Source organism: Leptidea sinapis, chromosome 24 (genome assembly GCF_905404315.1).
Source record: "Leptidea sinapis chromosome 24, ilLepSina1.1, whole genome shotgun sequence".
NCBI classification, from domain to species: domain Eukaryota; kingdom Metazoa; phylum Arthropoda; class Insecta; order Lepidoptera; family Pieridae; genus Leptidea; species Leptidea sinapis.
In genome coordinates, this window is record NC_066288.1 from 12,176,803 (window position 1) to 12,191,617 (window position 14,815).

The 14,815-nt window shown below is 34.3% G+C and overlaps 1 protein-coding gene across 1 annotated transcript; it reads left to right on the forward strand.

The window, feature by feature from the left end:
- The first annotated feature begins 788 nt into the window (after nucleotides 1-788).
- Nucleotides 789-14,243, forward strand: LOC126971862 (protein obstructor-E-like). The gene is made up of 5 exons (XM_050818375.1): nucleotides 789-956; nucleotides 8,233-8,427; nucleotides 12,243-12,446; nucleotides 13,332-13,545; nucleotides 14,113-14,243. The coding sequence occupies exons 1-5, from the start codon at nucleotides 914-916 to the stop codon at nucleotides 14,168-14,170; spliced, it is 714 nt and encodes a 237-aa protein (XP_050674332.1). The 5' UTR covers nucleotides 789-913; the 3' UTR covers nucleotides 14,171-14,243.
- The last annotated feature ends 572 nt before the right edge of the window (nucleotides 14,244-14,815 follow it).

A 14,815-nucleotide genomic window follows, 5' to 3' on the forward strand; every position in this document is an offset into this window, starting at 1 on the left:
GGTTTATTTTAATACTAGCTGACGCCCGCGTAGATAAAGGGTTTTTAAAAATATTAAGCAAGGTTGGAATTTAAGATTATCTCATGTCCTATTCCAGTTCCTATTCAGCTCCCGTTCCCACATATTATATGAATCTTATTTATTGGTATAGTTATCGCTCATCGACATGACGTGAAAATTCGCGGGAACCATTGTTTTTACGGGTTAAAATGTAGCCTATGTCCTTTCCCAAGCTCTAGTCTATCGCTGTAGCAAATTTCATCAAAATCGGCGGCTTAAAAGCGTAACAAACAAACTTACATTCACATTTATAATATTAGTAGGGATATCAGTGAACATAACATGTAAAACGTTGGAGCTGATACTGAAATTGACGGAAACAAAATCTATAACCAAGAGATAAATAAATAAACATATTGTTATCCGATTTGTTTTTTAAAATATAATTATAAAAATTCATAACATTTTACCTAATACTTTCTAAGTTACTCTGTTCAGACACACTATCTTTATATGTATAGATTAGTTTATAATATCGTTTCGAAATATTAAGTAGGTTAAATGGGAGAATATATTTATATGATCTATATGATGAACTAGTTAAGTTTGAACTAGTTAGTTAATCTTTCATTCCCTAATCGATTCTTTGCAGCATAAAAACAACAATTGTAAGTCTTTTCGATTGACATATTTCATTCAGCTTCCATTTTGATTTATGAAGTATAATGTAGAATGTAGAAAAATTTGAAAGAACACATAGCTCTTTGTACCGGTTTATGCGCATACGCAGGTCGGATGAAGAAAAGGCGAGTGCGACGCTCGAAATTGTCAGTCGCGCCAGGGTTACCAGAGGGGTCGGACATCAATCTAGTCATAGTTATTTAACATTTAATAAATACTCAAAAGGACAATCATGAAAGTGTTCGTCGTGTTGGCAGCGGTTGCGGCTCTCGCAAGTAAGATATATATATTATATACATCTATATACTAACATAATATACGATACTTGTCTGGTTGAGATTGCTAATGAACGAAGTATGGGTCAATTATCTACCTTAACATATCCGAAAAATTTTAATTTAATAACAGCTGAGATTTTAGTAAGGCAGTGCTAGTAAGAAAAAATCACCGGATTTTTAAATTAAATCACAGTTACTAAATTTTCTTTTGTTACAAATCATTACTTTGATCCATTTTCTTACATTATTGCATGAATTCCATTTGTTCTTTAGGTTGTACACTAACCAATGTAAAAATAGAAAATGCTTAAAATTTTCGATATAAGTATATTTCGTTAGTCCAATTCCGCACATTGTTTCTTCATTCAAATTGATCACCAGTTTCGTATTGATTTCTCATGAAACAGTATTTAATATTCAAATCACGGGAAGGTAATTTGTATTCTAAAGAGTTTGAAAGGCATCTTATTATTCTTGACGTGTAAAAATAATACAGCAAATAATTGAATCAAAATTATATCTAAAGCATTGACGGATTTTTTTTTAAATGTTAGCGTCTTTCCTTGTCTTACTTAAATAGTACAATTTCAAAATTTTACTAGGTTACCTACTTTCTTCAGACTTATACAGGGCAAATTTTAAAAGAAAATGCTTAAAATAAATTTTATTCAACTTATTACAATAAAAAAAAATCGCGATAAATTTCGCATCGAATGGTGGTAGTTTCATGTCGATACGATCTGTGGTTTAAGCGTGATTGACCCTCAAACAAAGACCATTTTCATTATATATATATATATAGAAGATTATTCTCATTAAGATATTTAATTTTAAACTTTTGTCGAAACTATAACTTTTACATTATAAAAAAACGGCCAAGTGGGAGTCGGAATCGGACACGAAGGGTTTCGTTTCAATATCTATAAAAACATCATTTATAAAAATCACGTTTGTTGCCCCCTTTAGTATTTTTTATTCTGGTTATAGCGACAACAGAAATACATCGTCTGTGTAAATTTCAACTGTTTAAGTTACTCTGTTCATGAGATACACTGGTGATAGACGGACAGTCTTCCTAATAGGGTTCCGTTTTTACCCTTTGGGTACGGCATCCTAAAAAGTTAAATTCTCTTAAATATATTTTAATATGGAGCTTTTCATTAGATTCTAGAAGTAATAAGAAAGTAAGAATCGATTTATTTATGAAAGATGTATAAATAAATTTATTTGTTTAAAATTGATTAAATAATTTTAACAAATTTAACTATTGTTAAATTTTAACAAATTTAACTATTGTAACTCATTTTGATCACTTATGACGCATTTTAGTTTTGATGTAATATATGACCATAAACTGGATTATTTATAATAATAACTTTTTGGGTGACAATCTTAATATCTCATCATATCTCAATTTATAAATCCAGTGTCTTGAAGTTTGTTTCCAGTGAACTTTTAAACTAATTACTTCATGGAGTGCAGTTTAGTCCAACTTGAGAGATAGGATTTATTATTTTGATTTACAACTATAATTATTTTTATTTTCACAATTTGTTTTGTATGGACATATTTTCTATGAGTGAATATATGGACGCACGGTTTGACAGCTCTGCTGTGAAACAATTTCATTATAACAACAGGGAGCATATTTTACGAAATAATCCTTGATGTTATGAAATATTATTGACAAATTCATAAAATAACAGTATTTTATTTATTATGTACAGAACAACAATATAAATTTTGCGATTCGCCCATTTTCAACCCACGGAACTGTTCGATCCAAAACAGTGAGCTTCAGTTATTATGAAGCTGAAACATTAAGTTATTGTCATTCACAAATTATTCAATATTTAAATATAAAATGAAGAATTTGAGAATTCCAAAATTTATAAAAAGACATCCTATTTGTGTTATTATTAAATTTCTAGCTCTACCAATGAATGGTCTCACGTTAAGTTGAGGGGTGAAAAGTATGAAATTATTGAGTAGATTATTTATGAATTATTCGATCTTTAAATACACAATGAAGAATTGAAGAATCCCATAATTTCTAGAAAAGACATTTAATTTGAATTATTATTTAATTTCTAGATCTCACAATGAAAGGTATCATGTTAAGAGGGTGAAAAGTATGAAATCCATTTAATTTGCAACGAATAGGTTTCTGGTAACAAAACAGTGTAGAATTATCTTTTAATATAAATAACACAAATGAGTACTTATGTGACAGTAAGAATATTTCTCAAGAAGTTTCAATGAGACTTATTGAAAGGATATGAAACTCTGGCGAGCATTTTTGTGAAACATTCTTGACTCGAATATCTATTGAAATAAAATGGATAGAGGTTTTCGGCGAATCAGCGATTTTCAGTCATGTGTGTACGTAATTGAAGTTGTAGATATCAACTAGTGGTTAATAAAAGATATTTAAATAAAACACTTTTAAAGGATTAAAACGCGTGTAATTGTAACTGTGTTTACATAAGATTTTTGCGTAAAAGTTTCATTTTTATTATTATTTTAGTTAACCCGACGTTCAAAACCTTTTCAGATCTCGTTTTCAGGGGGCAACGTCGGGTTAAATAAAATAATAATAAAAATGTAACTTTCACGCAAAAGTCTTAAGTAAAATCATAGTTACTATTACACGCGTTTTAATCCTTTGAAAGCGTTTAATTTAACGGCCGTTTTTATCAACCTATCTATCCTTTTACGCTTACTTACATTTCAATAACCTATCGACAGATATCATTGGACTATAATATAACTATACTATAATATAATTATACATATATATCTATATAATATAACTATAATGGACATATCTATGGATAGATAAGATCTTGTCACTAAACGGTGATAGCAATATATCCGTAACTATAACACGTTATTGAAAACGGCCGTAAATGTGTTACACTCGCGTCAATCAAAGAAAATAAATGATGTTTCTCGAGGATTCCATGTGTGGGTTCAATTCCAATAAATGTGTGGGTCACATCACGACCTCTGATGCATCGAAGCAATGCACTGCCAGTGTTGTAACCGTCAACTCACTTTCACTGGTTGCGTCACCTCAGCGTCTCGCTACGATGCGCAGGCGTCATTCTCTTGCCTCTATTCTGCGTCCCACGTATTAGATAACTAACATTCTATCTAAATGAAACTAATTTAAATGAATAATGGTTATCGTGATCAAAATCCATCATTCCTTTTTTTTTGAGAGGAGGAACATTTACGTATTGAAGACCCCGAAACGGGGCCCATATGTCGGGCTCGGTTGTAAACACCCCCTAACGACTGAAAATCTCTTCTGTGCTGATAGCAAAAATATAGCTCACAGGCGCGAGGCGTCTCGGAAGGAGACTCTAACCTCGGACCGCCTGCTCGCTAGGTTGGAAGTAGAGAAGATCACTAACAATCTAATACAATCCATGCCGAAGTGCTTAATCACTACAGAGATGTGAAAAAATATTTAAATAGAAAATGCAAAATACTTTTATTCAAATTATGTTATCCAAATGAAATATTATTGTTCTTGTAAATGACATTTAGGACCACGAACAGTTTTAGAAATTAGAAAATGTAACATAACTATTTTGTATTTTACTTTATTTGCGCTCTTCACACGGCCAAACCGAAGTACAATAACGCTTACACATTACTGCTTCATGGCAGAAAAGGTGCCTCCTACTGGTAAATGTCCTTAGTCGCCTCTTACGACACCGTAGGGGCTTCCCCATCTTTTTAAGGCGCGGGAAAGCACAGGGCAGACCTAAATGTTTTTCAAATACATTCATATCTCTGTCAATACTGGCTTCTATTCTAGCAATAGTAACTTAAAGACAAGCTGCTGATCAATGATCCTGATCGCTTCATCGAGATACCAGTGGGGGGCTCCTTTGCACCGGATGCCAACTAGATTATGGGTACCACAACGGCGCCTATTTCTGCCGTGAAGCAGTAATGTGTAAGCATTTCTGTTTCGGTCTGAAGGGCGCCTTAGCTAGTGAAATTACTGGGTAAATGAGACTTGATATCTTATGTCTCAAATTGGCGAGCGCAATTATTGTAGTACCACTCAGAAATTTTGGGTTTTTCATTAATCTTGAGTGGCACAGCGTTGTAATGGGCAGGGCGTATCAATTACCATCGGCTGAACGTCCTGCTCGTCTCGTCCCTTATTTTCATTAAAAACATCGAGAATTCTAAAAGCGTGTGAAGTAGGTCAAGAATATATTAACCCCAAGCAAGTTATTTTAAAAGGTCACAAGGTTACGTGGATGCTGAGATCCGCTCAACCACACTTAACATGAATTTACATAATTCACTATTTAATTATATCCTAAACTTGTCAAAACGATTTCAATCTTACGGTGTCGAAATAGATTTTAAATTTGAGTGTCGTAAAATGAGACAGATCAATATTGAAACACTTTAAAAATATTAATCGTTTTTCGCATTGACTTGCTGTTCTGTCAAGGTTACATAGAATTTCAAATGCTTAACGTAAATCAGCCATTAAGAGTAAATGTCAGAGTTAATGAGATACATAATAATTAATGACAGTCGTGCTGTTTCAACATCAGACATCTCCACGTGAAATGTCTCAACTTTGACATTTCTGTATTAAAATCTTTGAGGACTTGTCTTTCAACTGCATATATATATTATTAAATTAATACTAAGTATATGTGTACAGATGACTGATAATTTGTGACTAATTTTGTTAATGTCTGTGTTAGCTAGTTTTATATTCAAAATCTTATATAATTTATACGTCTAGATAGAAAACAGACCAGGTTTATTACTTTAGTGTGCATGAAAAGCTACGTCTTACACTCAAGATATGTATGTCACTTTGTGCGTGCATTGCTCAAAATAGAGGTGAACTATAAAGCTAATTTTTGTTGAGGTTAATATTAAGGAACTATTTTCATGTGTGGCTAACTTACGACTTGGCGAATCAAAATAGGTTACAGAAGTTAGTTAGTTAGTCAGTTAAATATGTTCTCCTCTCTCAAACCACTCGTCAATCAACCAAGTCAATTTCTCTTCTCGCTTGTTTATTAAAAGTTTAAGGTGCTAGCACATGCTTCGTGAAACTTCAAGTTTATGTTAGGCTCTTCACACACGGCATTACAAGTAAGATGTACATTATAGCACGATACACCTCATTACATCTTTCCATAGAAATGAACAGAAAACCACACACGAAAGCCTTATATATTATTTTAAAAATCTCAAATACAAAATCGGGTTGTATACCAAAAGAATTAAGGGAAACATTCATAATATTATTAACTGTTGTGTGTGTGATATATTAAGATAATATAAAGCTATACATCCCGGAATGTAATGTACATTAATATACATTATAACTGCCGTGTGTGAAACCCTTAAATTTATGTATTTCATTTCATAACTGATTGATTGCGTGTCAAAACGCTATGTAAATTAAAATGTGTAACCGCCCAAGTATTTCAGTGTTTGCTAATCCAGTTATTATTGAAACGAAACTTCGATAACCATTGTGCCATAAATTACTGATCGATAAAGTAGTTCGATTACTTCATTGAAATGTTTATATCATAGCTTTGCAATGAGCTATTAATATCATAGACTAATAGACGAACAAATTGTGCATGAGAGAGGAATATATATAACTGGGGTTCGATAGAAAAGGTAAAGGTAATTAGATACCACAGTGTCTGAAAACGAAGGTTTTTAACCAATATGTGTTGCCAGTGATGACATACGGAATATAGATGTGGTTGCTAACTATAGGCCTTATGAGTAAGCTCATTGTCGCTCAGAAGGCAATGGAGAAGGCTATGCTCGGAGTTTCCCTTCAAGATCGAATCAGAAATGAGGAGATCCGTAGTCCAAAGTCACCGACATAGTCCAGATTGCCAATCTGAAGTGGCAGTGGGCAGCGCACATAGCTCGATGGCAAATTGTCCGTTGTGGCGATAAAGTCCTCGAATAGCGACCACGTACCGGAAGACGTAGTGTTGGTAGGTTGTGTAGCTGTGTGCGTGCATTGCTCAAAATAGAGGTTAACTGTCAACCTCAATTATTTTCGATGTTTTTACAGCTATTACAGTCTATTGAGATGTATTAATGATCTAAGATATTAGATAATTAAAACGTCTAGTCTAGATAGAGCCACTTACTGCTAAACAACCGATGAATACAGGCCAGGCTTATAATATATACTTTAGTGTGCATGACAACTGACAAGCTACGTCTTACATTGCATTGCTCAAAATAGAGGTTAACTGTCAACCTCAATTTTTTTTCGATGTTTTCACAGCTGTCACAGTTTATTTAGAAATGATCTATGATTATTATAAATATTTCTCTCAGCGTTGCGTAGCATTATCACTGGTATATTATGTCTTTGTCGTTCTCATTGGCTTATGTAAGTGTGTTATTATGCAATAGTTGGCCTGTTCTCTCAGTATCAAATACGAATGTACTACTTAACGGCTTGATCGATTCACTTTCATATTCTTTGACGTTGCAAAGTTGGTCGTATTTTTATGTAAGTCCATTTAAAATCGCAAAAAGACAGGTTTCTTTATTACATAGATATCGCTTGTTTAACAATCGACTTTGATAAACTTATGCTCATTTCTGTAAACCATAATGAATTAATATATAATAATGTATATATACATAATTTATCAGTGGGAGGCTCCTTTGCACAGGATGCCGGCTAGATTATGGGTACCACAACGGCGCCTATTTCTGCCGCGAAGCAGTAATGTGTAAGCATTACTGTGTTTCGGTCTGAAGGGTGCCGTAGCTAGTGAAATTACTGGGCAAATGAGACTTAACATCTTATGTCTCAAGGTGACGAGCGCAGTTGTAGTGCTGCTCAGAATTTTTAGGGTTTTTCAAGAATCCTGATCGGCACTGCATTGTAATGAGCAGGGCGCATCAATTACCATCAGCTGACCGTCCTGCTCGTCTCGTCCCTGATTTTTATAAAAAAAATATATCTTAAAGGCCAATATGAATAGCTAAAAAAAACAAGCGAAAAGTATATATTACACTAATATCATAAATTATTGCAGCTACTTACAGAAATGTAAACATTTTGAAATATTGTGTTGCATATAATATTAAGTTCATCAAAATCGGTTCAGTAGCTCCGGCGTAAAAGCGTAACAAACAAACATACATTCACATTTATAATATTACTAAGGATAGATGAAATTTATTACTATGTATAATCAATGTCTTATCTAATTGTTTTTTTTTACAGACGCCCAGTTTAAATGCCCGGCTAAAGATGGCCAGTACGAAGACGACAGACAGTGCGACAAGTTCTACGAATGTAGAGATGGCGTTGCCACCACCAAGCTCTGCCCAGACGGCTTAGTGTTCGACCCAACCATCAGGAAAATCAACAAATGCGACCAACCCTTCAACGTTGACTGCGGTGACAGAACCGAACTTCGTAAGTAGCATGGCTTAATAGATTTTAGTTTAAAACATTATTTTGTTTCTCATGTGTTTTTTTTTACTATTCCCCAAAAAGGCAGAGCCTGAAACTAGGGATGCAAGACAGCGATATACTAAATACATTATGTATATTGTTGTAATTAAGTATAATAAGATATATATATTCATTGATATCAAATAGTTAAAAGAACTAAAAAACACCGAACTAAAAACGATATTTGAAAATTATATAAATTAACAAAAATCTTATTTTGCAATTTACAAAATAGAATAATTTTATCAAATTAACGTATTGTCGTATCGGTCCTCGATAAATCTACGAAGTTTGAACGAAATCTGGCCGTTTAAAGTTAGTTAAATGAGTCGGTTACAAACAAACAGGTTTATACACAAACATACAAACAGGCGAAGCTAATAAAAAGCGTATAAAAATAGATAATACGTGCATATAAATCATCCCTGTCTGGAAAAAAAATCCATATTTATCATTTTTATAAATGTTTGCACCTACCGAGATTCGAACCAGGACCTCTAGCTCAGTAGGCAGGGTCACTAACCACTGGGCAATTTGGGTCATGAATTGTAAAATTCTATTACAATAATATACATATATATAAAAAAGAAATTTTGTGTTATAATTATGGGTTTTAAAACCAACCAGGTACAACCGCCACCACATCATACTCCAGACAAGGAAACCAGTTAAATAAAATCGTTTTTATAATTAAGGATGTAATGGGTGTAATTGTCAATTTTACACTATGTTTTTTGCGTTATAATTACATGTTTATTATTATTTTATCTAACCCAACGTGACCTTTGCAGAATGTCAATTAAAAAGTATTTTATTTATATTTGTAAAACTCGCGTTAATCTAAGATAATTCTATAAGTTAATAAAAGATATCATCGTGAACTTTTCACGTGCTTCTTCTCTACTAGTAATAATTTCGACTATATCCTTATCATTGAGTCACTATTTACTTCTGGTTAGGGACCTCTTTATCTTGAAGATCCCTAAGTCGTATCGTTTCTGCAGCCGGTTATTGATTGAAATTACTGTAAATTTATTGAAGTAGGCGTTACTTTGCTGAAATCCATTATTATCCAAATGTTTTGAGTTTTCTTAAGTTTTAATTCTGCCAATATTTATCTTTCGACAATTCGACACGTGTTTCGTCTCTACACCAAGCATCCTCAGGACATGTTGACTCGCCAAACTCTGAAACGAGACTCTCTCGAGTCAAATATTGGCGGAATTTACACTTAAGAAAACTCAAAACATTTGGATCAAATTACTGTAGCAAATATAGTTGAAATATATCTATCCATCTGGATGTGAGCGCCCTCCACAGTGCGGTTTTCAAGGTGCTTTCTTCCACGTACTAAAAAGCTTCCTTGTGCGGTGTTTCCGGCACGATACGACATGAGTACCTTCAAAAAAAGCTCCTGTGATTCCTCTGGTATTGCAAGAGAATGTAGGCGGTGGTGATCACTTAACACCAGATCACCCGTACGCTCGTTTGTCCTCCTTTTCCATAAAAAAATCTAATATAACTACGCAAATTGTATTATCGAATATGGATGTAATCTCAGGATGAATCTGAAATAAATGATATATTATTATTAAATGGCCAATACATGGATCCAACCAAACAATATTTCGCAATGTATCGAGGAATAAGAACGGTATCATATAATACATATATGACACACAATGAGTTGTCGAAGGTCACTCAACTGTGTCAGACATGAAAGTATCCTGACTACCTTTAACCACCTAGGTCATTCATTATTGAATTTACGCCTATCGGGTTTAAACAACAACGTATTTATCATTCCTTTGTACCCGTTCTTTATATTTAAATCTTTTAAACGACCATATAGCCAATTAGTTGCACCCTGCCTATAGAGCTAGAGGCCGGTAGTTGAAAACCTTAGATTAAGGATTGGTCTCCGCTGTGCTCCAATTAGATACCGCAGGCGTACTCACAAAGTGCGGCAACTTTTACTACCCCAAATTGGGCGTATTAGAGACAGTCTAGAAAAATGTTTGACGTTGACGTGCCACATGTTCTGTTAAACTTAACTATAATGCCGGGTTGCGTACTAAATATTGTATAAATAATACAAGAAATAAGAAAGACACTGGTATCACATATCATCAGTAAGTATTTTGTATTTGATTAATTTCAATGTAAAATAACACGAAGCGTATGCTAAAAAATTTGAAAGATGCCTTTGAAAGTCAAGATGTCACGCACACGAGCATCTAATAGTTGCCGCTATAAAAAAGCTATTGTTCTTAGGTAGTGCGGTATCTAGTTAGAGCGCAGCGGTGACCAATACTTAAACGAAGGTGTAAACATATAAACGATACAAATTGATGTTTATTTCCGTGTCATATGTATTATATATATTTATTTGTATTTATGTATAATAAAGTAAATACATCGTTTTAAATATATAGTTGTCTTGCAACCCCTAGTACAGGCTATGCCTAGTTCAGGGCAAGATAATTTGTGTAAAAAAAGTGTGTACTCTTAAAATTCACTATTTTCATTGCTGTAGCCTCAGACCTTAAGATAATCAAAATATTGAAAATATTGACACAGACAATAAACTCGACACAGAAAAAAGTTTTATGAACTTAAGTACTTTTCATTAATTAATACTTAAAATTAGACATTAAAATTTTAATAAAAATATGCACTGAACAAACTGCATTTTAAAGGCAATCCATTTCCTGTTAGCTTCTAGAAAGCTGACTAACAGCATTAATATATCTTAATTATTATTTTAACAACAGATCGTAAACAACCAATAAATTATTTATAATTAATCGTTTATAATCACACAATTACGGTATACAACAGTATACCGGAATTGAAAACGATGGACCGGATTCATTGAACTACCATTTCAGAGATATGCAAGACCAAAGAAATCTGACTTCCTGTTCTTATGAGACAAATGCTTCCTAGATATCGACCTTACGCTCACAAATTTCAGTCCTTTCAAGGTTTACTGCTTTACGAACAGAACCTCCATTTCTACATCATGATGCAATCTGTTTGATCGATAAACGTCTATGAAGTTATGGTCAAACCAACAATATTTATTAAATTGGCCTTTATTTTATAGAAATCCCTAATTATCAATATGTTATAACTTCTCTTGAGATTTTAGTATAAAAAGAGCGCAAATAAGAATGCTGCGAGAGCTTCTTCTCTCTCAGAGTATCATTTGTTTCCGGAGCGGTGGTAGTGTTAGAAGTAACATTATAAGAGAGCAATCAATTTTGAGAAAAAAAATGCCTTTATGCCTTTTAGTTCATTCCACTAAGATTTTTCTTTAACCAATTTGACACGTGTTTTTGAAAAGATTTTTTTTCAATTCAATTTGAAAAGAGAAGCCGTTGAGTTTCTTGTATGTTCTTCTCACGAGCCTTACTTTTTCCGAATATAATCTGCTAGATTCATTAATTTAAAATAAATATTTATAGTGACGATACAAAAGCGATTAGTAAGCCTAGTAAAATAAAGTTTATTCAAATTCAAATATTTTTATTTCACATAGGATATCACTTATTGAAAGTCAAAAACTACCACTAATGCGAAAGTATGCCTCAGACCTGAGAAATATTGGGACAAGAAACTTAGTAGGCTACTTATTTTTCATAAATAAGAAGGTCACAATGTAATATCGTCCAATAAATAGGTTGCTCTATTGAGAAGCGTAAATAGAATTACAATGTATGCGTCTCTGGGAACTAGTATTTTCTTATTTTCAACGCTTTTCTTTATTTCAGAGCCCCCAAAACCAAACAACTCATGCCCCCGTCGCAACGGTTTCTTCGCTCACCCAGACCCTACTGTTTGCAACATTTTCTTCAACTGCATTGAGGGTGAGGTCACCGAAGTGAAATGCACAGCTGGACTTCACTTCGATGAGTACAGTGGTACCTGCGTGTGGCCCGACTCTGCAGGTCGTCAAGGCTGTGTTGCGCAAGAAAGTATGTAAACTATATTATCTTCTTAAACAAATATCCTTAGATAATTTATAGAGCCTCTTGCTGCTAGCAATGCGAGCCACCTTTGCACAGGATGCCGGCTAGAATATGTGTTTCAGTTAGAAGCGCGCCGTTGCTAGTGAAATTACTGGGCAAATGAGACTTAACATGTTATGTCTCAAGGTGACGAACGATATTGTAGTGCTGCTCAGAATTTTAGGGTTTTTCAAGAATCTTGAGCAACACTGCATTCATGGCAGGGCGTATTGATAACCACCACATCACGTCCAGCTCGTCCCGTCCCTAATTGTCGTTAAAAAAATTAATAAAAGATAATTTCAAGAATCTAATCGACGCATGGCTTAAGATTTGAATCTTTAATCGGCTATATTTCACCGAGACGCCACGGTGGCGCAACCAGTCGCCGCTATCAACAAAATATACAGTTATATAGAGAGTTACTCACCTGGTTCTCGTTTCGTTGCGAAACCAATTTGGTGGCCAACATGGTCGCTCAGCTCGGAGTTTCATTACGAGATCAAATCAGAAATGAGCAGATCCGAAGGAGAACCAAGTTACCGACATAGCTAGGTTACGAAACTTAAGTGGTAGTAAGCAGGGCACATCGCTCGACGGACTAATGGCCGTTGGGGCAGTAAAGTCCTCGAATGGCGACCACGTACCTACCGTAGACGTGGTGTTGGTAGGCCCCCCACAAGATGGACCGATGATCTTGTCAAGATCGCCGGAATACGTTGGATGAGGGCAGCGCAGGACAAATCGTCATGGCGATTTTGGAGGAAGCCTTGTCCAGCAGTGGACGTCTTCCGGTTGAAATGATGACTGGAAAAAGAAGAATCAAGAATTAAATTTTATGTATTATTGCAGAGAAAACCAAGGACGGCTTCGAATGCCCGAAGGAGCTACCTCTTGAAGCCTCAGGTCAGCCTGTGGCTCACCCCAAGTTCCCCCACCCCACTGACTGCCAGCGTTTCTACGTGTGCCTGAACGGCGTTGAACCCCGTGACCTCGGCTGCCAAGTCGGTGAAGTTTACAACGAAGAGTCACAGAGATGTGACGCTCCCGAAAATGTCCGTGGATGGTAAGTTTTCATTTATCTTTTTTAGTATTAATCTGTCGTTTAAAAAAATGACAAATCTGTAACAAAATATTTAAACGAACTAATAATTACTTATCGCTCTAGCTTATGAAATACTACTTATTTGAATACATAATACATTACGGTATATTTATCAAGATATAACAATACCTAAAGGCTGGCATCGCTCCTGCGATTCCTCTGGTGTTGCAAGAGATCATGATCAGATGGGCGGCGGTGATCACTTATCATCAGGTGACCCGTACGCTCGTTTGTCCTCCTTGTCGTATATTAAAATATATTTATTCACAATAAAACAATGATTAATATGATTACATTTTTAATTTCCAGTTTTTTTTCAATTTATTATTTTTATTTCTATAAAAGATTGTGCGGCATTGCATTGTAATGGGCAGGGCGTACCAATTACCATCAGCAGAACGTCCTGCTCGTCTCAACCCTTATTTTCATTTAAAAAGAAATACATACTCAACTTAATAGAGGTCGAATATGCTTATAACTAGAAAGTGTATTTTTGCTTATATGAAATCATTTTTTTTAATTTTTTAGCGAGGACTGGTACAAGGACTCGGAGGATGCTGCCCCTGGACCCAAGGCAAGGTCTTAAGCTCACAGTGATATAAGTATCATAAGTTAAACCTAAGACTTAATAAGTTAAATATATTCTAAGTAAATCAGAATTTGTTTTGTTTCATTTTACCTATCCATTAACGGCCGTTCCCAATATTCATTCTATCTCTTAATTGAGATAAAAATCGTAACTATCGTTGACTTTTCTGTCCCAATAAACTTATCGACGGTAACTCACCTTATCCATACACGCTGTCTGTCGACAATGGGACGACGTATAGCTTACCAGCGATAGAAGTTTGTATGGGAATTGCTATTCACGCGTCCCAATATGAGGCGATAAGAATGACTTATCGGGTATATTGGGACAGCTTCAGATTATTGATAACTAATTACTGACAGTAGAAGGTAGTAATTTATTTTTATCTGTAGATAGTATATTGGGAACGTCAGTAAGTCATCCGTTGTTATAACAAGAAAGAAAGAGGATATATTGTACATTAAAATTTAATAAATAATCTTGTTTTAAAAAAGTCCATGTATTTCATAGAGTCAATTCGATAGTCTCCGCATCAAATATTTTAAAATATATTTGAAAATATGCTCACAAAACTGGCAAGCTGGAATAAAGACAGAATCATGAATATCACTTTAATTGTTTATAAAATATAATTCCTTTATT